Genomic DNA, 23,381 nt, shown 5'->3' on the forward strand with positions numbered 1-23,381 from the left:
ACCAACCAAACCAACAACCTCTCCACAACACTGCCCACACCATCAGAGAGGAAGCTGGATCCAGAGAGGAAGGAAAAAAAATAAGGTTCTCATTACTTCTAGGAAGAAGGACACAGCAAGAAAAGAAGCAGATCCGTTATTCCAAACAAGACAACAGGAGGATGTGGAAGAGCCAGCCACAGAGGTCTCCAGCAAAGCCTGCATTGCTTTGAGTTATTCCAGTTCCTGTAAGTCAAATTAAAATACACAAGAAAATCAGATTTCAGAGCACTGTGCAACAGGTTTGTTTATGGGTTTTACTGCCCAAACTCTGCACTATCAGACTTCTTGATGCTTTCTCCTATTACGTCCCTTCGAAGCTAAACTAGCAATACTCAAAGTCATTCACAGAAATATTTTACTACACTGATTTGGTAAAAGATTTGTTTTGAAAGGCCAAAGGGGTGCTCACACAGACCCATTTTTAAGTAATGCTAATGGTACCCTACAGGAGAATGCCAGGAGGTTGAAAACAGACATTGCGCCCCACCTTCTTCCAGAAAATGCAGAACTGGGCCCGGAGCGCACAGCACCCACAGCGCCAGAACAAAGGTGCTCTGATGCTTCTCACAGAACCCTTCCCAGATCACTGCCTTCAAAAAGCCCTGCTATATCCCAGCGATGGTCAAATTAGTGCAAAACACTCTCGAGTCAACAAGGAAGGAGAGAAGAACTGAACTGCGGTCCTCAAGTCCCAGTCTCACCCCTCATCTGTCCACCTCTGCTAGCTAAACTCTTCCAGTCTGCTCAATGAGCTCTCATCATCTCAGCAGCCCTCCTTGTATCTGCCCAAGGAAATCTTTGTGGAAAATAAAAAAAGGATAATCACACACATTCCCCAGACATGGCTTTGCCACTACTTCCTAACACAGCAGTAGTAACTCCCTGTTCCAACTGGAAATAACTGCTCTTGCTCATGTAATGATGGCATCACACAGGTGGTCCCAGCCAACACTTGGTATTTCCCTTGGCACTGAAGTGTGAGGGTCTGCTTTCTGCGATGCTGAATTGCACCTTGCTTCCCCTGCACTGGCCCTTCTCACATAGGCTCCCTATGCTGCCCATACTTCCCAGCCTTGTACTCGTTAGGTTTGCTGCAGACATTACCTGCTCTTTGTACCATGGCGATCAGTGAAGGAAATCCACCACGAACCTCCTGCCTACCCTCTCAGCACTAGTCTGCCACTTACCCAATCAGTCCTTGTAGACACCCCAATATTCTCTTATTCAGCATGTTCTGTTTTCATTTTCCTCCCATGCACAACCCTGTGGTCCCAGACACTGTCTGCTGAAGGGCTGCCATAAGAGACATCAGATTTGCAAGCAGACAAATAAATGACCAAAGCAAACGCCAACCTCCTGATAAACCTCTGCTGCGCCTTAACTGATTTTCTATTGGCTCCAGATTTCTCAGCCCTCACTCCCAGGGAAAAGCTCTGAAAGCTCCGCTGAGCAGCGCAGCTTCTGGGGACAGCAGAGCGCACGGCATGCGCTGGGTTTGCTCAGATTGCTCCACTGCAGTGAGGCTGGAAGCTGCAATGATCCATGAAGCCCCGCACAGAACTGCAGAGAAAGGCAGTAAAAGCAAAGCTCAACTTGCTGGCCATAAGCCTCCAAAAGGTTCCTTCATCCCCTGCGACCAAATGAACTCTGGCAGCAAATCTCCGACCTCTCGGCACCGCAAGGCTCTGTAACACAGCACGCTGCTGATGCCTTCTGCTGTATAAGCCACACTCAGAAGAACTCACACAACCCCAAATAAATCTGCAATGAGCTACAACTCAGCCTGCCACAACCAATAAACTCACCTCAAATACAATTATAAGCCATACAACCCTTGAGTTTATACTTACACTGATTTCTGTTTTTAATTGGCCTCTTCGAAGCATCCATTCTAAAATATCCCATGCGCTCTTGAAGTTGTTTCCCAAACTAACAGTTATTCTGCATTTTTAGACTCCAGCTCCAAAGAAAACTGCTATTTCCAGTTGCGAGGATCAGAAGAAACAAGGTGGCCCAACAGCTTCACACCAATCAGAAGAACACAAACAGGGACACTCCGTGTGCACGGCGGGACGTGGGATTTCCACATTCAGACCAAGGCAGCGCCCCCGGGCTGTGCAGGAAGTCACAAGTGGACAGAGATGTAAAAATATCGCTGCAAAACCCTCGATGGCACCCATCTGCTCCCTGATAGAACGCCAGGCCTCCCAGCTGTGCCTCCATAGCTGCATTACCAGCAGCAAGGATTAGTTACGCACATTTAACTTTTAATCAGAAACACTGTGGTTGTTTCCGTTGGACTTCAGCTGCTACTCACTCAGCACAGCATCCTAAATCTCATCTTCATACTTTCAGTCACACAGACCTCAATGACACCTCCTGTAGCACCGGCCAGCTTGGGACCATTGGAGCATTCCTGACCAAGAAGAGACTACTGATACAGCTGCCCCACCACCTTCAGGTGCTTGAACAGTGCTAATTTGAGGACTCCGAAGATTTAATAATTACAAGAAATAACATCAAAGAGCAATCCATCCCTTGACTGCAGAAGACGCAGGATCAATAACAGGCATATTAATGGCATCACAGATCGTTACAAACCTCATTGTGTTGCTGCCTTCCTACAAGAACATGTTACATCGCCGTAGCACACAGCAGCACTGCTGTGGGAGATGCACTTTGGAGTTTTGAGGGTACAAAATCAGCCTCAAAGCCTGCTGCTCATATTCCATATTTCTCTATTTCAGCAGACCACATTTTTCCAGTTCATGGAAGAAGAATAATTTACATTAGACTCAAATTCCTCCTCATGTTGGCTCTGCAATGAGTTCATTCCCACGGCTGTCACTCCTCTGTACAGGTCAGCAGCAAAAATCCCTTTCCCCACCCCCCCAGTTTGCATGGTGGGTAACCACTGACATTGGGATTAAAAGTTACAGGGTGCCCAACTCAGGAAAACACTTGGGAAATTACAAATGCTAACTGGTGACAGGGTCATACCTGGGTCCAAAGAAAGCTTTAAACCGTTATGACAGCAGGGTGCTGCAGTGCCATCAGTGAGCCCTGCCGGCACTGCGAGCATCTCCTGAAGGGCTGAGCTGCCTCACACAGAGTCAACTCCTCCAGGTTCTGCTTCCACCAACCTGGTAATCATTACAAGACTTATTGACAGATCACAATTTGTATTAGTATCAACCTATGAAATAACTATTGATTGACAAACACAGAAAAAACAGAATCACAGGGGTTGGAAAGGACCTCCAGAAATCCCTCAGTTCAACCCCTGCTAATTCCCTGGAGCAGGATGTGCAGGAAAGCATCCAGGTGGCTTGTGAGTATCTCCAGAGAAGGAGACGCCTCCACCCCTGCGGGCAGCCTGTTCCAGAGCTCTGCCACCTCCAAAATTAAAATATTTTTTCTGACATTCATATGGAACTTCTGGGTTCCAGTTTGTGCCCGTTGCCCCTCATCCTGTCTCTGGGCACCACCCAAAAGAGCCTGGCCCCATCCACTTGCCTCCCACCCTGCAGGCATTTCTAAGGTTGCTCAGATCCCCTCTCAGCCTTCTCCTCCCCACACTGAGCAGCCCCAGGGCTCTCAGCCTTTCCTCATGCAGGAGATGCTCCAGGCCCCGATCTCTCTGTAGCCCTGCTGGGCTCTCCCCAGCAGTTCCCTGCCTGCCTTGAACTGGGCAGCCCAGCAGTGGGCCCAGTGCTCCGGATGCGGCCTCCCCAGGGCAGAGCAGAGGGGAGAACCTCCCTTATTCTGCAGGCCGTGCTCTGTGCAATGCACACAGGCTCCCACTGGCCTTCCTGGCCACCAGGGAACTGCTGGCTCGTGGTCTTCCTGTTGGCCACCAGGACACCAAAGTTCTTCTCTTCTAAGCTTCTCTCCAGCAGCACAGCCCCCAGTCTGCACTGATGCTTGCAGTTGTTCCTCCCCAGGTGCGAGACTCTACACCTGCTCTTGCTAAACCTCATCAGGGTACTCTCTGCTCCACTCTCCAGTCTGTCCAGGTCTTGGTTGAACGGCAGCATATTATTCCAGTGTGTCAGCCGCTCCTCCCAAATGTGTATCAGCAAACTTGCCACGGGTACACATATTCCTTCACCCAGGTCATTGATGAAGATGCTGAACATGACCAGATCCTGTACTGACTGCCAGGGAACATCACTAGCTACACGCCTGCAGCTGGACTCCATGCCACTGATCACCGCCCTCTGAGCTCTGCCAGCCAGCCAGTTCCCAGTCCACATCACTGTCCCCTTGTCTGTACCACACTTCCCACGCTTGTCTGTGAGGACGTTAAGGGAGACAGTGTCAGAAGTCTTGCTGACATCAAGTTAGCATTCACTGCTCTCCTCTTGCCAGTCATGACATAATAGTCAAGCATGATTTCCTCTTGTTGAACTCATATTGACTATCTTGATACACCTTCTCTTCCAGTTGCTTGGAGAATGACACCTCTCCAGGGATGGAGGTGAAGCTGACATCCAGAGTTGCCCGGCTTCTCTTTTTTGCCTTTTCTGAAGACTGGAGTGACAGCAGATTTACACCAGTCTTCAGAAACATCTCCCATTCCCTACAACCTTTCAGAGATGATAGAGAGCATCCAGTTCAGCATCCATTCTGCAGCTCCCTCAACACTCATGATTGCAACCCATGGATCTGCATGTGTCAAGCTTGCCTCGATGACCTCTGACCAGATTCTCCTTGACCAAGGGAAAGTCTTCCTTCCTCCAGAGTTCCCCTTATCTCCACGGTCTGTGATTCCTGAGTGCCAGTTTCAGTAGAAAAGACCAAAGCAAAGAAGACGTTCAGTTACTCTGCCTTCTCAGTGTCCCTTGTAACCAGGACACCCACACTGCCCGGTCTTCCTTTTGCTACTGATATACTTAACAAAGCCCTTCCTCTTGTCCTTGACCTCCCTTGCCAGATTTAATTCCAATTGGGCCTTAACCTTCCTCACTGCATCCCTGCATGCCCTGACAACGCTTTTATATTCCTCCAAATGGCCAGACCCTTTTTCCACACTCCATAAGCTTTCTTCTTTCATTCAAGTTTTTCCATGAGCTAACTGCACATCCACATGGGTCTTCTGCCACCTTTGCCTGATTTCTTACACAGAGGGATGCATAAATCTTAAGCTTGGACAAAACAATGCTTGAATGTCAACCAACCTTCTTGGTCCCCTTACCCTCCAACTTTCTAGCCCATGGGATACCTCCAAGCAGTCCTTGAAGAGGTCAGAGTTGGCTTCCCTGAAGTCCAGGATTGCAATCCTACTTATTGCCTTGTTTCTTCCTGCAAGATCCCGAACTTCACCATCTCGTGGTCATGTGCATCCAAGGCTGCCCCCAACCTTCATCTCCCCTGCCAGGCTCGCTTCATAAGAACCACGTCCAGCAGTGACCTCTCTCGAGTCCCCCACTACCCGTGCCAGAAAGTCATCTTCACTGTGCTGCAGGAACCTCCTGGACTCTGTGTGTGTGGCAGTGTCGCTTTTCCAGTCAACATCGGGGGACAGAAGTCTCCCACTATGCATTATCAACATCATATAATATCAACACAGAGATGAAGTTAAGGTCAAGAACATCAATACCTAAACAAGACACTCTGTTGTTCTGCATGCTGCACAGTAATCCTTGCAAACATTCCTCCACCACTGCCCGTCAATGCAATCCCTTGCCATGCAAAAAATCATTTCTCTGTCTCACATGATGTTTGCCTGCAAACAAATAAGTCCAGCAAACGCCTCATTCTGCTCTCTAAGCCTTTTTTTGTGTCCTGCCCTGGAAGGGCGCATGCCTGCCTGCTGCTCACTGAGGCGCAAAGCACAAAGCTGGCCAGTGTGTCCCACTTACCTGCTGTCCCAAAGGCATGCACTGCTGTAGCACCAAGCCCCTCTGACCAGCAGGAGTGATGTGACACCTACAGCTCTCCTGGAACACACCTTCTGTGATATAAGCCTGTCCCAACATTGCTAGAGGTAACTGAATCATTTTTTCCCATTAATGTGGTGCAGACAGATGGGCTCTTTTCAAGGAATCACAGAATCACAGAATGGCCAGGGTTGGAACGGACCTCAAGGGTCACGAAGCTCCAACTCCCTGCCACAGGCAGGACCACAGCCTCCACATTTAATGCTAAACCAGGCTGTGCAGGGCCCCATCCAACCTGGCCTTGAACACCTCCAGGGATGGACGGGGCATCCACAGCACTCTGGGCAGCTGTTCCAGCACCTCACCGCTCTCATAGCAAAGAACTTAAGAAGGAAGAAGTAAGAATGACATGAAAATGACCAAGCTGGGTGAGACTTCCCATACCACTATGCCACTCCTCTGCTGCCCCACATACCCAGGTGGCTCAGGCCACCTCTGTCCCTGCTAAAGCTACAAGAGGGAACAAAACCAGTTTTCAGAGACACTGACAAAGAGCGTCTGCACAGATGATGGTTGGGTTTGATGGAGAAGACAACTTCGAACAGGTCAGAACAGAGCTGTGTGTCTGTCCAGATCCCTCTGCTATTTTGCCCTCCCTACCAACAAGTGCTCCTCTTGACCTTCAGAACTATTCCTTACTTTTGTTCTTCTTAGTCAAGCGATTCCTAACGATGCCCAGGAATACTACAAAGATTCTTAATGTCTGGATTTCATATACTGAGGGAAAGAAAACACTGAGCAATGTAATGATAACCGAAAACCAGGAATATACACAAGGAGTGAATGAATTTGAATTTTTGAGTTTAAAAAGTAGGATTTTCAGAAGGATGTGAATGCCCAGCTCGCATCGAAGTCTTCAGCTCAGGCAAGGTTATCCACTGGGTGCTTTGAGAAACGTGAGCTCCTAGCAACTCAAAAAGGCAAGCAAATTTCACACATACCTGGCAACCTCTACGCTTCTCCATTCCTACAGAAATGGTGTAAGTGGGGTGGTTAATGAGTGCAAGTGACACCAAACTGGAGCTACGTGTTACTCCGCATTGCAGGCAGCTTGTTAGAGGGGTTATGTGGGTGCTAGCAGCTAGGAACGGAGCTCCAAAGCCAGCTTCCGCCCCAGGTTAGTGGGTGACAGCCTCTGACCACCCCCTCCCCCAGCAGATTAGTTTAGGATGGTAATGAAGGGGCAGGGTACTGTACCTGGTGATGGGCAGGTCGAGGCCCCGCTGCAAACTGGGGAAAGGCGGGAGAAACAAACACAAAAGGAAAGGCACAAAGAGTCAGAAACACCACAACGAAACCAAAATGTCACACTCTATGCAAAAATAAACCCACAAGAAAAACCACAAACAGTCAAAGCTGTGCTACAGGACAGTGACAGACAGGTACTGAGAGAGAACGGGTGAGCACCGCTGCGGGGAGTGTGCGCTGCTGCGGAGCTGGCGGACAAACAGCCAAAGCTGCCGGCCGTTCAGAGGTGCTCTGGGGCAGTGCAGGCATTCGTCACCCTGCCCAGGGAAAAACTCAAAGAAGCAGCGGTGAAGGTTTTCAGCTGTTCATAGTGGAGGTAAATGGTGAAAGCAGCTGGCCTCAGAGCCGCTCCCCCGTCTGTGACGGCGAGGGGCTGTCGGCCCGTCTGAAGGACACGGGTGAAGCCGTGCTGTCCCCACGGGCACCGCTGGCACTGGGAACGGGAGAGCCCCCAGCCCCAGTGCGGGCACATCGCTTCCCACCCGCCTAGGCTACGTGGGGAGGAAAGCATTCAGAATTGAACATGCTCGGTCGACATTAAAGCATTTTCCAATAAGTAGTAGGTTGTTAAAATAGAAATAAAAATGAATGCAAGAAATGGAAAATATAAATAAAGATGACAAGGTATCCTCTTTAAGAAGCCAAGTTAGGTACTTCAGCTCTTAATTCTCAGCGTAATCACAGAATCCTCAGATGAGAACAGGTACACCTATGGTGACAGCTCCAACAATTAAAGGGAGCAATGAGACCGGGTCCCACTGTGATGTTTCTCTGCCCGGCACTGCGCAGTGCTGCCCCACATCCCAATGCTGCCCCTGCTGGGACCCTGAGGGCTGCCACAGATCCCGTGGTAGAAAAGGACTAATGAGAAAAGCAATCAAAACTGGCTGCTAGTTACTGACTCTTGTAACGAGATTTTTTCTCAGTCAGAGTAAGCGGAGTTGGAATGACTTCCAGCCCTACATCCCTGCTATTTCCGCAGCATGAAATACAAGATGCTAGTTTAAATATTCACTGGTCCAGCTGATTTTCTCCCTAATAAACATTTTAATCACTCGTTTTCCATGTCTCCAAGAAGCAGTCTCTAATACCAGTGTTCAAACACTGCCTCTACCTTCACCTCACTGCAACACCTGGGTGGAAAGTCAAAAACCTTCAGAAACGAGGACATGCACACACAGCAACTACCGTGAGAGCTCGCAGTCACCTGCGCTGGCTCAGCCCATGACATCCCCACCCCCAGCTCCTGAACCATCTCCCTTGGCTTTCCAGATAAGAAAAAACAAAAGATTCACAGCTCTTCAGACCAAAGACCAGCTGTTGGAAGCATCGGCCTGTGGGAGCCTAGCAGAGATGGATGCACTTTGGGTCCCTGTTCCTCAGGAAGAACTCCTCAAAAAAATGTTGGTTGTTTGAGAAGAAGGAATAGCGCTGACCTGGAAAGGCTGAGAGGGGCCTTTGTGGTGCAGGCTGCACTCCCTGCTACATGCCAGTGAAAAATAAATACATCAGATGTGTTTTAGAAGCACTAAAAAGAGCATAGTGGGATACAAAAACCTCGTGCTGCTTAATCTGAGGGTCAAAACTCCTCTCATCACTGTTCTGCAGGAAAGATTCGTTCTCATCAAGAACTGATGCTTACACCTCAGGAAGCCAGAGACTATGCCAGCGTGAGCAGCGACACGTTAAAAGAAAAAAATATAGATAAATAAAAACAAAACCACAAAATTAGTGAAAAATACCCTGATCTATTTGCACTGGTCACCACTGGCTATTGATTTCTCTCAATTTTAATTTTTTTCTTTTTTTAAAAAAAAACAGTTCAGGTTGACAGGATTCGTTCCTATTAGCAGCTGTAAGCAACAGAACAAACTGTAGTCACGGCTGGCTTGGATTCAAACGGACGCTTTGCTCTTCTGAGGGCTGCAAGATGAAAGCACGGCTCGTGGGGAAACCCGGCAGCACACATCTGGGCACGGCCGCTATCTGCTGCTGGTGGTCCGGCACAGGGAGCACCGACCCGGACAGAGCCGCTGCTGGACGGCACAAACACCAGCGGGGCTCTGGCAGATGCACAGCGGGCAGCCGGTGCTGCCATCACCTAACAGCTCATCTGCGGCGGCGTCACACAACTCGGATTTCATTCTCCTTCCCCCTGCTGCAGCTGCACCTTGACATTCCCGCTATCCCACAGCGGCAACGCCAGGAAGTTACCAGGACAACGCGTGAAGCCAGTTGGGATTGCAAACGCAGCTGTCCTCAGAGGAACAGGAAAGCCCGAGCCGTGCAATTGCCAATGGCCCTGGGATGCATGGAGGAGCTCCGGCCGCACCGCAGCATCACCGCAGCGGGGCGACGGGGCCACGTGGGGGTGGCAGAGCCACCCTGCCGCCTTCCTCTGCCCTCTGCTCCCTCCCCTCACCACCAAAAAAGAAGGCTAAAAATAAATGAAAAATAATAATAAAGTAAACCAAGGCCAGAACAAAATGCAAGAGTAGCCCAGGAGTGGCCGGCCTTGCATTTGTTTTGGGGCGGGGAGGTGGAATGGAATGTTATGTGCGTGGCTTTTAGTAATGGGGGTGGAAATGGTCACTAGCAGAGCAGATGGCAAAAACTGCATACATGAGAGTTAAAAAAAAAAAATGGTTCACGACCACAGAGAAACGGCTGACAACTGCAGGCCAATTCTTCCTCAGTACCTCTTTAGTAACGGCCAAGCCTCTACAATTTGACACGTTTTTGGCCAAATCTCCTAAAAACAGTATCTGCTGAGCAGAAAACCCAAAGTCACTCTGGTCTCCATCTAACAGGTCAGACCTCCAAACTTCAGTTCAACTTTGGATATTCTGTCGCCACTTAACCTGGCAGGAACTGCCATGGGAGCTCATGCTTTTAGCAAAGAAGCAAATCAGTGCAATTCTGTAGATCAGCCAACAAAAAGATGTGGTAAAAAAAAAGAAGAAATAAAGAAATAAAACAGTGCCATCGGCACAATCGCCTGCAAGAAGGAGTACAGTTTGTTATATTGCTTACAATGCAGTATTTTATCCAGCCTCTTCCAGCCAGGGACCTGTAAACCGGACTCTGTTCCAAAACCTTCCTCCTCTTCCAGTTGTCTGTGCAATGTATTGGCACTGTTCTGCTGGGCTGTCAAAAAAACTGGTTTAGAGATGCAGCTCTTCAGTCAGGTTTTGCTCCAGTTCTAACCATATCAATTTATTTTTGCTTTTCAACAATTAAAGATGTTGAATATACTTACTGAGCAAAGAGCTTTACCGTCAGTATCCCACGTTACTGATCAGAACAGGGGACTAGGAAAGCAGTGGGATCTGGTGGGGTCCCCATCACATCATCAAACCTGGTATTAATTGGCTCACCCATGGCACAGAGGTCAGCAGCTCTCAGAACTAACCCTCCTGCAGCCCTGGGGGCATCTGTGTGGTCACACAGGGTAAGCTAGCCCTGTACTGTACCTATGAAGTGGGCAAACAGAAGGCTTCTGTCTCGGAGGCTTTCAGTTGCCACGCTTCAGCAGCATTCATCTTACTCTAAAAAGAGAACAGTGCTGGGAATGGTGCAGTGGTTTCACAGGTAACCTGAAGTGTTGCGACGCATATGCAGGTTCACAAGAGACGCAGGGACTGCTGCTCCCTTGGCAATCTGAGGCTTTTGGCACCGGGGCAGCACGCCAGCAGGCCTGCAGCACAGGGCTAAGCGTGCAGTGCCACAGGAAGGTCTCCTAGCACCACGTGGGACTGCACTACAAGCTGAGATTTGCCAACAAGAGCTCAGGAAACCAAAGGCTCGTCACAGCAGAGCAGTACAAAAAGATTGCGGAGGACAATGAAACCTGAAGGCAGACGGAAGGGGGAACGCCTCAGCAAGATGGGGGGACACAGAAGCTCTACCTTCCATGAGTGAACACCTACCTACTGCTAAGCAATAAATGGGCAGAACTGATCCAGTGGCACTGAGTAAAGCCCACAGGCCACTGGGGACTAAGTGTGGCTGCAGAGAAGCGCTTTCATTTACTGATCTTTGTGCTACCACTTAGCAAATACTTCCTTAAAGAAAACAAAAATGAAGCAAAGAGAAGGACTCTGGTAATGAATCTAATTTGAAAATGAAGTGAACCTGAAAGCAACTATGCTAAAAATAAATCATGTTATTTGAATGTAGATGAGAATCCCTCCATCGTTTCTTTTCTGATAAGGAAAATTATCCTACGAGGACAACGCCTGCATATTCAGTCAAGATTTGCCATTTGGAATGTGCTTCCAGTTCGGAAAAACTGACTTTCCCGAGAAGTGGCCAAGTGCTGCAGACACACATACACACAGAGAACCACGCAAACAAGGAAGGGAGGAGATAAAGCAAAGGTGGGCTGCCTTACCGGCGAGCGGGTCTGAGGCTGAGTGTTCATTGTTTGAGGGGCTTGAGGGTACACCAGCGTGGTTGGAGCTGCATTCTGTCCTGAGGGGTAAGGAGCCTGCCAGGGAACAAGAAAGTAAACACAACATGAGTGTACTCACGGATTTGTGCCAGAAGGTGGAAAACTGAATGCATCATCACAGACTGTTGGTTACCATCAAGATAAAAGACAACACACAAACAGATTGGGCGATTATGAAGGCAAAAGCCTCCTCTGTCGAGGATCCAACCAAGTTGAAGTCCAGAAGTGCCCCCATGGAAAACATAGTGACAAGCACACACCAGTGCCACTCTCATCACAACTCTGCGGTCTGGTCCCTCCAGCCACAGTTTCCAGCCATGCAGCTCCCAGAAGGCTGCTCAGAACCTGTTCCCAGGGAGAGCTGGAGCCGTAGGCATTGCTGCCAAATCCTCCACAATCCACAAGAAGTAAGCTCAAATGCATTTACTAGAAACCACTGCTGCTATAAAGCATTTGCAACACAATGAAACCTCCCGAAATTGTTACAGCTGTAAGACAGACCATTGGCTATGTAAATTTTCACAGTTCCACTGACTTCAATGGGCTATAACAATGTGTACTACCAGATGCTCTTCCCCCATGCTATTTGCCCAAGTAACAATGAACCACAGCTTTAGAGCTATACCAATCACCATTCTAACAAGACATTCCTCCTTTCTGAGGATGCTTTCTTGGGGTACTCGCCCTTAAAAAAATAGCAACTACAATTACAGCTTACCTTTTCTTTAAATAATAATGTCATAAAGAAAAAAGAAACTCATGCAACAGCAGTTCCACAGCAATCAAGACAGGATTTGCAGCACGGTTGGTGATCCAGCGTAAAGCCTGGAGCTCAGTTTCAGGCAAGCAGCGCAAGCAGTGGCTTAGGAACAGCAACAAAGCCCTGAAACGCAGTGCTCTACAAACCTTCTGTGCCTGAGACAGCAAACCATGCCAAGGGTAAGCAGGCCTGCCCTGGCCTTCAAGGGAGGATCAGCCAGCCCTTACAAAGTGTAACAGGAGTTCTACCGATGGTGGGTTGTGGATAACGTGGAGAACACATACTGCTCACCCCCCAGACTCAAGGTGCATCACGTTGCCAGGCCCCACGCTGCCCCACTTGGCCAAACTGATCATCACTGAGCAGAACCCAAGTACAAGCACACAGGTGCTGAAGGGCAGTGTTCTCACTGCACAAGCTAACTAAGAAGGACACTCTGTTATTTTCCACCTGATTTTCACATTGCTTTTTGGGTCAGGGAGATAATAAATATCCCTGTCTCCAAATATATCATCAGATCTTTGCTGTGAATGTAGAATAATGAGTAGAACATTTAGCTGAAAACTGTTATTCTGCAGCAGCTCATACCAACACAACAGAAAAGACTGGGCCAAGAGCCATGAAATGCTTTCATCAGCTCCTGATCTAGAAGCAGCAACCTCTGCCCTCCTCCTGGGGAGCTCACTTAGTCCAATCCTCTCAAACCAATGTTTCCTTCCTTTCTTACCACTGGCAAAGCCTCTAATTCACAATAACAAGTCATTTGCCTTCTAGTTTTTGAGATGTCAGATGCAGCATCAAATATTTTCCCCTTTTATTTGACAAGTGTGATTTTGTTTGAGCTGTTCATGTCATGCTGAGTAATAAACACTATCTCACATATCTCACAGCAGTAACGGTGCTGCAGTGGGGGCTCTCAGTCAATCAAACAATCAAGCCCTAACGAGACGCAGAGGAAATGGTATCTTTCTGTCCACCATCTAGTGAGGTCCTGCCTCCACGTTACCTTGCTCCTGACTTTCTGCCCATCGTGACATTAAGGCTTCCTCTCCCCCAGGAGGACCAACAGCTCTGTGTCCATCTGGGTGCTCCTCTCACATCCTACACGATGGAGTCTCCCATGCCTGCCCTGTGTCTCAAGAGAAGAGGCCTTACCCCAGACTGCTCCAACCGCTCCTCCTCCCCGCGAAAAGGGGGAAATATCAGGTTTTCCTCCCCTTCTTCAGGCCCAGGAAAACATGCTTTCTTCAGGCTTAAATAGCACGCAACAGAAAAAAGCCCAGGTTAGATACAATTTCCACGCTACCACCGACCCACCTCCAAACAAGGATCCCTAAGAAAGGGAAGAGCAGCTAACACTGAGCCTAACAACTCAACATTTAGCAGCACGACTGCAAAGCAGGCATTCTGAAACACAGTGCCACACTCAAATACAGCCATCTCACTGATAACAGATGTCATTTCTGACACTTGCAAGGCTGAGAGGCAAACGCAAGATGCTGCAGCACGGTATCCAATTTGTTTAAGCATTTAAACCCTATCAGAGTCAGTATAGCATTAAGTTATTAAAAAATAATCACACAAAAGCTCAAACAGCAGCCACTGATGGGCCCCTCCTGCTATTAAGCTGTCATCAAAACAAGGTAATGCTTTGGGCAGCCGCCACCAGTCCCAACCACGACGGCCGACAGCTGAAGCACATCTACACCACAGCACGGGCAGCAGACAGGAGGAGCTCAGAGCCACCACGCAGCAGGCAAAATCTGACTTAGCTGCCATCGCCAAAAGGCAAGGGGAACACTCAGAACCAGAGTGCTGCAACAGAGAGCGATGGGCTCTGCAGGAGGGACAGGCACTGAAGGAGGCGGTGGGGAACCCCGTACGTGAGGGACTGTTTTGATGTTGCAGAGCTCAAGGCTGGGAATGTCACGTCCCTGTGGGTAAGGGTGGGGGCAGACCAGCAAGGCAGACATCCCATTGGGAGCCTGTGACAGAAGAGCTGACCAGGTGAGGAGGCAGAGGAAGCGTTCCATGAGCTTCTGCTGAGACTCTAGGAAAGAGAGCTGACCACCTTTGGAAGGATGAGCAGGCAGCTTGAGAAGAGTACAAGGACTCCGCTAGGATAGGCAGAGAGAAAATTAAAAAGGTGAAAGCCCAGCAAAAACTTAATCTAGTCACTATTATTAAAGACAACACAAGATGCTTTTACAAATAAATCAACAGCAAGAGGAGAGCCAAAGAGGATCTCCAGCCTTTATTGGATGCAGTTGGGATCATTATCACTGAGGATGAGGCTGAGGTTCTTAAAGCCTTCTTTACTTCTGTCCTTAATAATCAGATCAGCGATCTTCAGAGCACTCAGCACCCCGACCTAGAGGGACGGAGAGCAGAATAAGCCCCCAAATTCAGGAGGAGACAGATCTGCTGCTCCACCTGGACTGCCGTAACTCCACGGAGCTGATGGGATCCACCCAGGGGGCTGAGGGAATGAGCAGAGGTGACAGCTAAGCTGCTTTCCATCATTTATCAGCAGTCCTGGACAGCAGGGTAGATCCCACATGCCTGGAGACTGCTAATCTGATGTTCAACTGCAAGGGCTGGAAGAAGGATCGGGGGAGCTGCAGGCCCAGCAGTATGACATGAACTGCAGGAGGTCACAGAGCAGATAGTCCTTAGGAGCTCACATGGCAGCTGTGGAGCACCCAGGGGATCAGACCCAGTCAACACACGTTCACGAAAGGCAGCTCCTGCCTGACCAACCTCATCTCCTCTGCGAGCAGGTAATCATCTCCGAGTCACAGGGAAAAGCTACACTCCACCTAGAGTTCAGCAAAGCTCCCGACTGCCTCCCACAGCACTGTGCTGGGGAAGCTGCAGCCCATGGCTGGGACAGGTGCATTCCTTGCTGGGGCTGAGGGCACTGGGAGTGGTGGTGAACGGAGTCACATCCAGCTGGTCACAGAGATGCTCCCCAGGGGTTGGCGCTGGGGCACAACCTGTCTGATACCTTCACTGATGAGCTGGATGAGAGCACTGAGTGCACCCACACTAAGTTTGCAGATGACACTCAGCTGGGAGGAGATGTCCATATGCCTGGGGTGGGGAAGGCCCTACAGAGGGACCTGAATTAACAAACATCATCTAAACAAACATGTTGTTGTGTAAGAGCTGTGAAACGTGCTTCTGTCTTGCATGCTTCAAGCTAGATGGAGGTGTGCCGTAGCTAGTATTTGTGTTAAACAGCATAATGGGAAAAGAGACAAAAAACGTGCTTTGTAGATAACTGCAGTACATAGCAGACTAAAATACTACCAAAACAAGCATCAGAATAAATCACAGCAATCCGCTGCCCTGCAGACAAGTAGGCTGATTAAAAGTATTGCACATATTCATCTGTCAAAAGGACTTTTCCTATGCCAAGCATTTAAATAGGTACACAAGGTAATTATAATCATATTCTGCCATGCTGGAAATGTGTGGCTTTTAAGCACCATGGCTGGAACAGTGAGCACGAGTGAACAACGGAAGAGATGCTCCAAAAAGTCCCTAAATAAACTACCACAGAAGGGAAGCCTGGGAAACAAGTTTTGCTCCGCGCATAAATCCTGGTTCAGAAGCATCTAAATGCTGGCACTGAGATCCCTGAAGTGCAGCACCCTGAGCTGGAGCAGAGCTGCTCCACTTCCAAGGCACAGCAATTGGCTCTCCTGAGGCCTTCATCCTCACGGCTGTGTTTGAAATGTCGCTATCCATGGAGGGAAAGGCGATCATATTTGTGTTTATGTATTCCAGCAGCTTGCTGGGGAAAACCCTTCCCATCTTTTTTGTGCAGAGCTCCGGCTTCAGGCTGCCGACTGCGCAAAGCAGAAAAGTAAAAATAAAACAAGAAATCGTCGCTACCAACAAAACAAATGAAGAAAGTTATTCTTAGATCAGCTCCCAAGCTGGTTAGTAAACACTGTGCCTGCTGCGTAACATGATGCCCTCAGCACTGACAGCACTGACAGCACTGGGAATAAACAGGCAAAGTGCACACATCAGGTTCAGAAAGAGCTGAGTCACGCAGCTCTCCACCTCCCGCAGCCAGCGACGATTTTTCTTGTTGGAACAGAACTCTCCCATCTCCAGGCAGAAAGGCACTGCCCTGAGCTCCCCACCTTCAGCAGCCCGGTGAGACGTGGTTCAGCTCTGTCATCGCTCCCTGCACTGTCTCCTGACTCGTGGAAGCAGTTTGGATGGCTCTATATTTACTGAAGTGATGTAGCTGGAGGTGAAACGGTCTTGCAGTTCCAACACATGACCGTGACTCAGGAGCCTGCCGCTGTCTCCTCTGTCGCTGAACCTCAGCCTGACCTTGGGTGAGAAAAACCTTTAGACTTCCAGTTACTCACCGGTAACAACAGCAGTGGCTGTGCTCCTCGCTGGGGTGAGCTGGAGCTCAGCTGAACGCCAGCAAAACGCTTTCATCTCTTTGGGAGGAACATGACAGCAGAAGCAAAATATGTTATAGCTATACAAAGCACACGGGGCCAAAGGCGGCTCCCAGCTATCCTTGAGCAAGCCCAAAGGCCCTTCATCCTGATCTGCAGGGTGACAACCCAGCCCACGACAAGCCAAGCCACCTCCAGACCGCTCCAGGTGGGCACGAAGTAACCCCAGATGGAAAGGTTCTTACACCAGCTCCCTGCCACAAAACCTAACTGCTCCAGGAGTGAGAGACAAGACAGCATAAGATCACTGCATGCCTGCCTCCTTCTCCTGCCCTACTTTTAGGAGCCAGACTCAGTTCCCCCTCCAGCTGCTGAACTGTTTTCCTGGAGGAAAACCACAAGAGGGACCGCAGGCCGGCTGTATGGATACAGCAGCGCTTGAGGTTGCTCGTCAGCACAGAAAAGCCTCTTAGAAAGCTTTCCCCTGGGCCACTGGGCTGTACGGCAGCAGTTTGGCCTCGGCTGCAGGTGGAAATCCCTGCGGCAGCACAAACAATTGCTTGGTTCACAAACACAAATGGATCCCAGCAGAGACGTGGCTTGTAATCCTGAATCATCCTTCGTTTGGCGAGTTGGTTCTAATCTGCCCACCCACGGCCAAAACACTTTGCTACCTGAATGACTGCAAGTGTGCAGCACTCGTAATCAGCAGTTCCTCAGCATTTCAGCCCTCAGAATTAAGAGGATAATCATTTAAATCCCATCTCTCCATTTCTACCTACTGACTTCACCCACAGGTAGCTGCAGTGTTCCTCCAGGCTGCTGCTCCTACAGAGGAGCACCTCGATTCTCCTCCACCTTCAGCTTTGGAACAGCTTCAGTTTTAGGCTAAGAAAGGTGTAAGCAGCCATGAACTTACATGTCCCCAGAATAAGCTGTCCTGTCACCTGCCCCAAACCAGGCCCACACTCCTTCAGTCTTACATCAATAAACATGGGCCATTTCCACCTACACACTCCTAGCTCCTATTCACAACAATACTTCAACTGTGGGTAATCAAACACACCATCAGGGTGTTCTGTTTGAACAGAGAGCCTCCCTCACAGCTCCATGTTCAAATACGAGATTCTTCGGTGTACAGTGCAGTGAGAACCTCTCATTTTGATCAGCTCATTTGCTAATGATGCAGCATCACTGAAATCAGCTCATCCTTATCACAGCATCTGCCTTCAGGAGAGCTCCCCGTGCTGTGAAGTATTGGGAAGCAGCAAACTCAGCCTCTAGAAGGATAAAAATATCCTGACCTGGGAGGAATTACTTCTTTCACAAGTGTGGCACAACCTTTGTTATCTTTACTGCTCTGCAGCAATTTATCTCAGGGTATCTCATCTGTGTCATTACCATCCCCACTCAATTTTTAACGACCTTTTTATGGCTTTGTATGATTTAGCATCACACATTTGAGAGGGCCAACGCAGCAAGCTGAACAGGCAAGCACAGCCCCAAGGAGCAGGCACAGCACTGCAGGCACTGGTCTAACTTCAGCACCAAAAATCACATTCCCACCAAGGGAAGAAGGCAAAGAAAATGCAGTTTCCTGTCCCCTGCACAAAGGCTGTTTGTGCAGAGGGCACACAGACACAAGATACCCGCTCTTTTCCTTCCTGCTTAAGACACTGTGGTTATTATTCCTGCAGAGATGTTACAAAGGAGAAGGGTGAAAGGGGAAAGCGAGACAAAGTGTCCCTGTTGGACGCGCTACCTCCCAGGAACTCTGGCTTACCCTGTGCTTTTAACCATTGTGCACATTCCCATCACACTTCTTTTGCTCAGCATCTGCACTGCTGAAGGCAGGCAGCCCTCGGCACAGCACTTCAAGCAAAGGTAAACTCAACACATGGCTTTGGGAAGCAAAGGACAACCCCTGGGCTTTCTGTTTTGAGAAATAAAAGCGAGGAGGCATTCCAGCTGCTAACCAGATCCCAGTGCTGTAGTCACAGTGAGACGTTGCAACGCGTTCATTCTGTGTCACTGGGGCACAGACATCCTGCCAGGCAGGGCAGCTCCTCACCGTGGCCATTACAGCCCACCCATACAGAACATCACCTGGCCAGGTTCAAAACCATTGCTAAGGAAGGCACGAGGGCAGGGAAAATGCCACAGCAGATGATTGTCTCATAACATCTGTAAGTACTGGTGTGACTGAGCTGGCTTCTAACAGAGGCTGAAATGCCAGTCCCTGTCTGGAACGCAGCACATGCATTGGAAGCTGGGGGTGGTCTGGTCATCACCATGACACAATCAAGTGAACTGCTGCTTTCCGTAAGGAAGGTACTCACAATATTGTGAGTCAGGGGGAGAAATTCCAGCACCTCTCCTGTTTGGAGCAGATCTGGAGCTCTCAGCAGAGCCCACAGAGTTATGTGGTGCTTTTCACTTGGCCTGCCTACAAGACCTTGTCACAATTTAAGGACCACACGCTGTGAGGAAAACCACTATTGCTTAGGAGTACAACCTGCAGCCAGCTGGGAGCCCTGCTCCGTGCCCTTCCTCCTCACGGCTTCCTCCAGTGGCCAACTAAAAGCTGCATCTGCCTGGGTGGGACATCACCCAACGCTGGGACAGAAAGGACGTCAGCTGTCCATGTGGGACCATCCCTTCTGTTAATCTGCACAACCAGGTCTGGGGCACTGGGCAGACCAGGAGGAGCAGGTCTGTAACTTCAAGATGAGAATGCTCAGGTGGGATCTGGCTGATGTGACAGCACAGAGAAACAGACTCTTCTCAGCTGTGTGCCTCGGGACAAAAGGGAACAGTCACAAACTGAACTACAAGCACTTCCACATTGATAGAACAAACCAGGTCGCTCGGGTGGCTGTTCCCCTCCTGGAGAAGCTCAAACCCCAGCAGGCTCAGCCCACAACCACCTGCTCTCGCTGCGTGGCCTGCAGTCCGTGCAGACCCTCCGTGGTTCCTCATGGAGCACTGCAGCAGTCCGAGGGCCCCGACTCTGAAACGACTTTCAGGAGGAGGCGCTGAAGTCAGAGCTGGGATTTCACAAATTCCAAAAACACAGCCTTGTCAGAGAGGCTCTGTAGTGTCAAACCACTTGAGAAGCTTTCCTAGCGAGCAAATTTGTTTCTCCCAAGATTTATCTTGCTGCAAAAATATTTTTGCCCTTTCTGTTTACAAATGCAGACTGTGCAAAGCTCTGACTTTAGTGCTGACTCCAGTGTTTACAAGCACACAGTGCCTTCTGCAACACATCGTGTTTGCTTGAGAACGATGTCTTCTTCTGGAGCGTTCAAGAAAACATCAATTAAATAGCATGGAACAGAAGGTGTTATTACAGAAGGAATACCACAGTAGAAATTATTAAATGTAAGAAAGCAGCAAGTTGCTTCACGTTATTTTATGTTATCAAAAAATATGGGAAAGTCTGAAAAGCATCAACATGAAGCACAGGGCTTTGTGACTGTGACAACAGAAAACGTGCACAAAACCTCCAGAAGACAGGGAGCTGTGACACGTTAGAGACAATCCTGCTGGCCAGGCAGCCAGGGCGCACTGGGTGAGCTCTGTATTCAAACCTCTGTCTGCAGCAGGAGACCGGGGCGACTCCAAGCCAGGGCAGCTTACACCTGACAGCAAACAAGCTTAAGAAGGAGAAAAACACTGACCTGCACCTGCTGGCCACCCAAGACCACAGCACTGACCACTGCTCTGCCCAAGGGCCAGCTCTGCACAGACCTCATCCCAGGCACAGTCTGTGCTGCAGCCCTCACTGTGCTGGTGTACAGGTGACCAATTTGTAACAGGTTCTCCTCCTTCCTTATTAGAAAGCAGAAAAAATGAATGAAACATCAATGACCTTGATGAGGGGATAATGGCCACCCTCAGCAAGTTTGCTGATGATACGAAGTTGGGAGGATTGGCTGACACGCCTGAAGGCTGTGTTGCCATTCAGCGAGACCTGGACAGGCTGGAGAGCTGGGCAGAAAAAAACCGGATGAGGTTTAACAAAAGCAAGTGTAGAGTCTTGCATCTGGGGAGGAATAATTGCATGCACCAGTACAGGTTGGGGGATGACCTGCTGGAGGGGAGCTCTGCGGAAAGGGACCTGGGTGTCCTGGTGGACGACAGGTTGGCCATGAGCCAGCAGTGTGCCCTTGTGGCCAAAAAGGCCAATGGCATCCTGGGGTGCATTAAAAAGAGCGTGGCCAGCAGGTCGAAGGAGGTGATCCTCCCCCTCTACTCTGCCCTGGTAAGACCTCACCTGGAGCACTGCGTCCAGTTCTGGGCTCCCCAGTACAAAAAAGACAAGGATCTCTTGGAAAGAGTCCAGCGGAGGGCCACGAAGATGGTGAAGGGCCTGGAGCATCTCTCCTATGAGGAAAGGCTGAGTGAACTGGGTCTGTTCAGCCTTGAGAAAAGAAGACTGAGAGGGGACCTGATCCAGGTCTATAAATATCTAAGGTGTGGGGGGCAGAATGGCGAGGCCGGACTGTTTTCAGTGGTGAGTGGAGACAGGACAAGGGGAAACGGCTGGAAATTGCAGCATAGGAAGTTCCACACAAACATGTGCAAGAACTTCTGTACAGTGAGGTGACGGAGCACTGGAACAGGCTGCCCAGGGAGGTGGTGGAGTCTCCTTCTCCGGAGATGTTCAAGACCTGCCTGGATGCCTACCTGTGCAACCTACTGTAGGGAACCTGCTTTGGCAGGGGGGTTGGACTCGATGAGCTCTGGAGGTCCCTTCCAACCCCTACAATTCTGTGATTCTGTGAACTGCTTTCAGTCCCTCCCAGGTGCACCAATATTAATGCCAACTCATTCATCCCCTCCGCACCATGGCTTTAAAAAATTGTTTCCAAGGCTAAGTAATTACGGAAGTTACTGGCATCAGTGTGCACTTGAAGCCACACTGCACCCTTCCTGCTATCTCGGAGCTCCACAAAAGCCTGCAGCTCTTAAACATGGGTGCATTCCCCTAATTCAAAGTCAGAACTAAGGAGGTAAAAGGCACGGGGATTCATCAAACCCATGGAGAGATGTTACACGAGCAAGCATCCCCCACGCTGTTAACCCCATCAAAACGCCCCTAATCCCATTACACAACACAGAGTTCAGCTGCCCTTCCAGCAGCCCTTCCACACAAAGGCCAGAAGAAGATTATGCCTCTCCTGGGTTTATCAGCTATTAAATAACTCACCGTTCAGACCTCCACCTGCAGCCATCGACTCCTCTCAAGCTCAGGAGCAGTGAGCTGCATTACGAACATGAGTGTTACCGTGAGCACATTGCAGGGCGTGCTGCTGGCACCCCTGAGCACAGCCACGTCAGTGTTCTTTATCCCTGTTATCTGCTATGGGCAGACGACCTGTTACTTCGTTAAAAGCATCTGATATCTGAACTGGTGATGGGAGGGAAATACTGAATAAACACCATGGTTACAACGGAGCTCCAGCTCCCACAGGAAGGAGCCAAGATCATAAAGAAGGGGTGTGGGGATTGCCTATAACATGCCACAGATGGCATGCAGACATTGCCTGGCGCAGCCTCCCAGGCCGTGAGGTACCAAGCAATATCTCAGTGCTGTTACAAATGCTAATTTTGCAATGGTGACATTTTTGAGGACCAGAATGAGACCACAAAACTCTTTTCACTTAAGGCAAAGAACCAGATGGTAACAAGCTTCAGCTAGTACAGTCTGTTTTGGATTTAAATCAGCCACCTAAAAGTCAAGGTCTCTGTATACCGGGATCCTGAGAATTCAGCTCTCTGCACTCTTGTTTTCTGAGTGTATCTCGACGTTGTTACAAACAGACAAGGCATTATTAAACACAGCTGTCAGTGAGTACAGCAGCTTCAGAGGGAGGTCCCATCAGATGCCACAGGGCGCTGGGCAGTGCCAGCCCAGCAGAGCGCTGATCTGCAGTGCACAGCATGCTTGAAGCAAGACCTGAAGGCTTTCGTGATTACAGATGAAACTCCCGGCCATTTGTTACAAGAGTTGCTGGTTGGTGCTGTACACTGTTGTCCTGTACCAGAGGAATACCTCAGCATACACATCAGAGCCCTCCCTTCAAAGCTAAAGCAGAGGAACAAAGTGTCGTGTTTGGAACACCGCTTCTCATCCACTCCCCCATTGTGTTCCTTCATCTCGCACACCAGACTCCACCATGCCTGCTCCCTGGGATCCTTCACAGCATTCCGAGGCCTTGGGGAGGAAGACTGAGCAGCCCCATCCCGATGCCCCAGCTCTGCATGCTGCCTCCTGCCTGCATGAGCCCCTCTTCCTCCTCTCATCGCTCAGCAGACAGAGCAAAGCACTCTTCTGCTGTCTTCTTCCAAGTCTCAGTCTGGTTGCTTTGGAAGATCCCTCCTTTATTGCTGTTCCCTTCGCAAGGCACGGCTACACAATAAATTACCACAACGCAGAGCCAGAGCGGGCTGCAGATTTACAGCCCCTCAGCTGCTTTGTATTAACAGCCATGTGAGCACCA

At 49.5% G+C, this 23,381-nt stretch overlaps 1 protein-coding gene across 8 annotated transcripts in view; it reads right to left on the bottom strand.

Annotated features, from left to right (window-relative positions):
• Positions 1-23,381, bottom strand: part of EIF4G3 (eukaryotic translation initiation factor 4 gamma 3) — a 73,037-nt gene that overhangs the window by 44,040 nt on the left and 5,616 nt on the right. For 5 of the 8 annotated variants that reach the window (XM_042831593.1, XM_042831592.1, XM_042831591.1 and 2 more), the window contains 2 exons: positions 11,626-11,721; positions 7,182-7,214 (listed from right to left, as the gene is read on the bottom strand). In XM_042831593.1, the coding sequence (XP_042687527.1) occupies positions 7,182-7,214; positions 11,626-11,655 (63 nt within the window). In that variant the 5' untranslated portion in view covers positions 11,656-11,721. Of the gene's footprint in view, positions 1-7,181; positions 7,215-11,625; positions 11,722-16,602; positions 16,710-22,087; positions 22,152-23,381 lie in introns of those variants that run through there. The other 3 variants (XM_042831585.1, XM_042831587.1, XM_042831589.1) reach the window with 3 other exon arrangements.

This window comes from Centrocercus urophasianus, unplaced genomic scaffold (genome assembly GCF_019232065.1).
Source record: "Centrocercus urophasianus isolate 14NV4802_14NV808 unplaced genomic scaffold, USGS_Curo_1.0 seq_36, whole genome shotgun sequence".
Classification (NCBI taxonomy): Eukaryota; Metazoa; Chordata; class Aves; order Galliformes; family Phasianidae; genus Centrocercus; species Centrocercus urophasianus.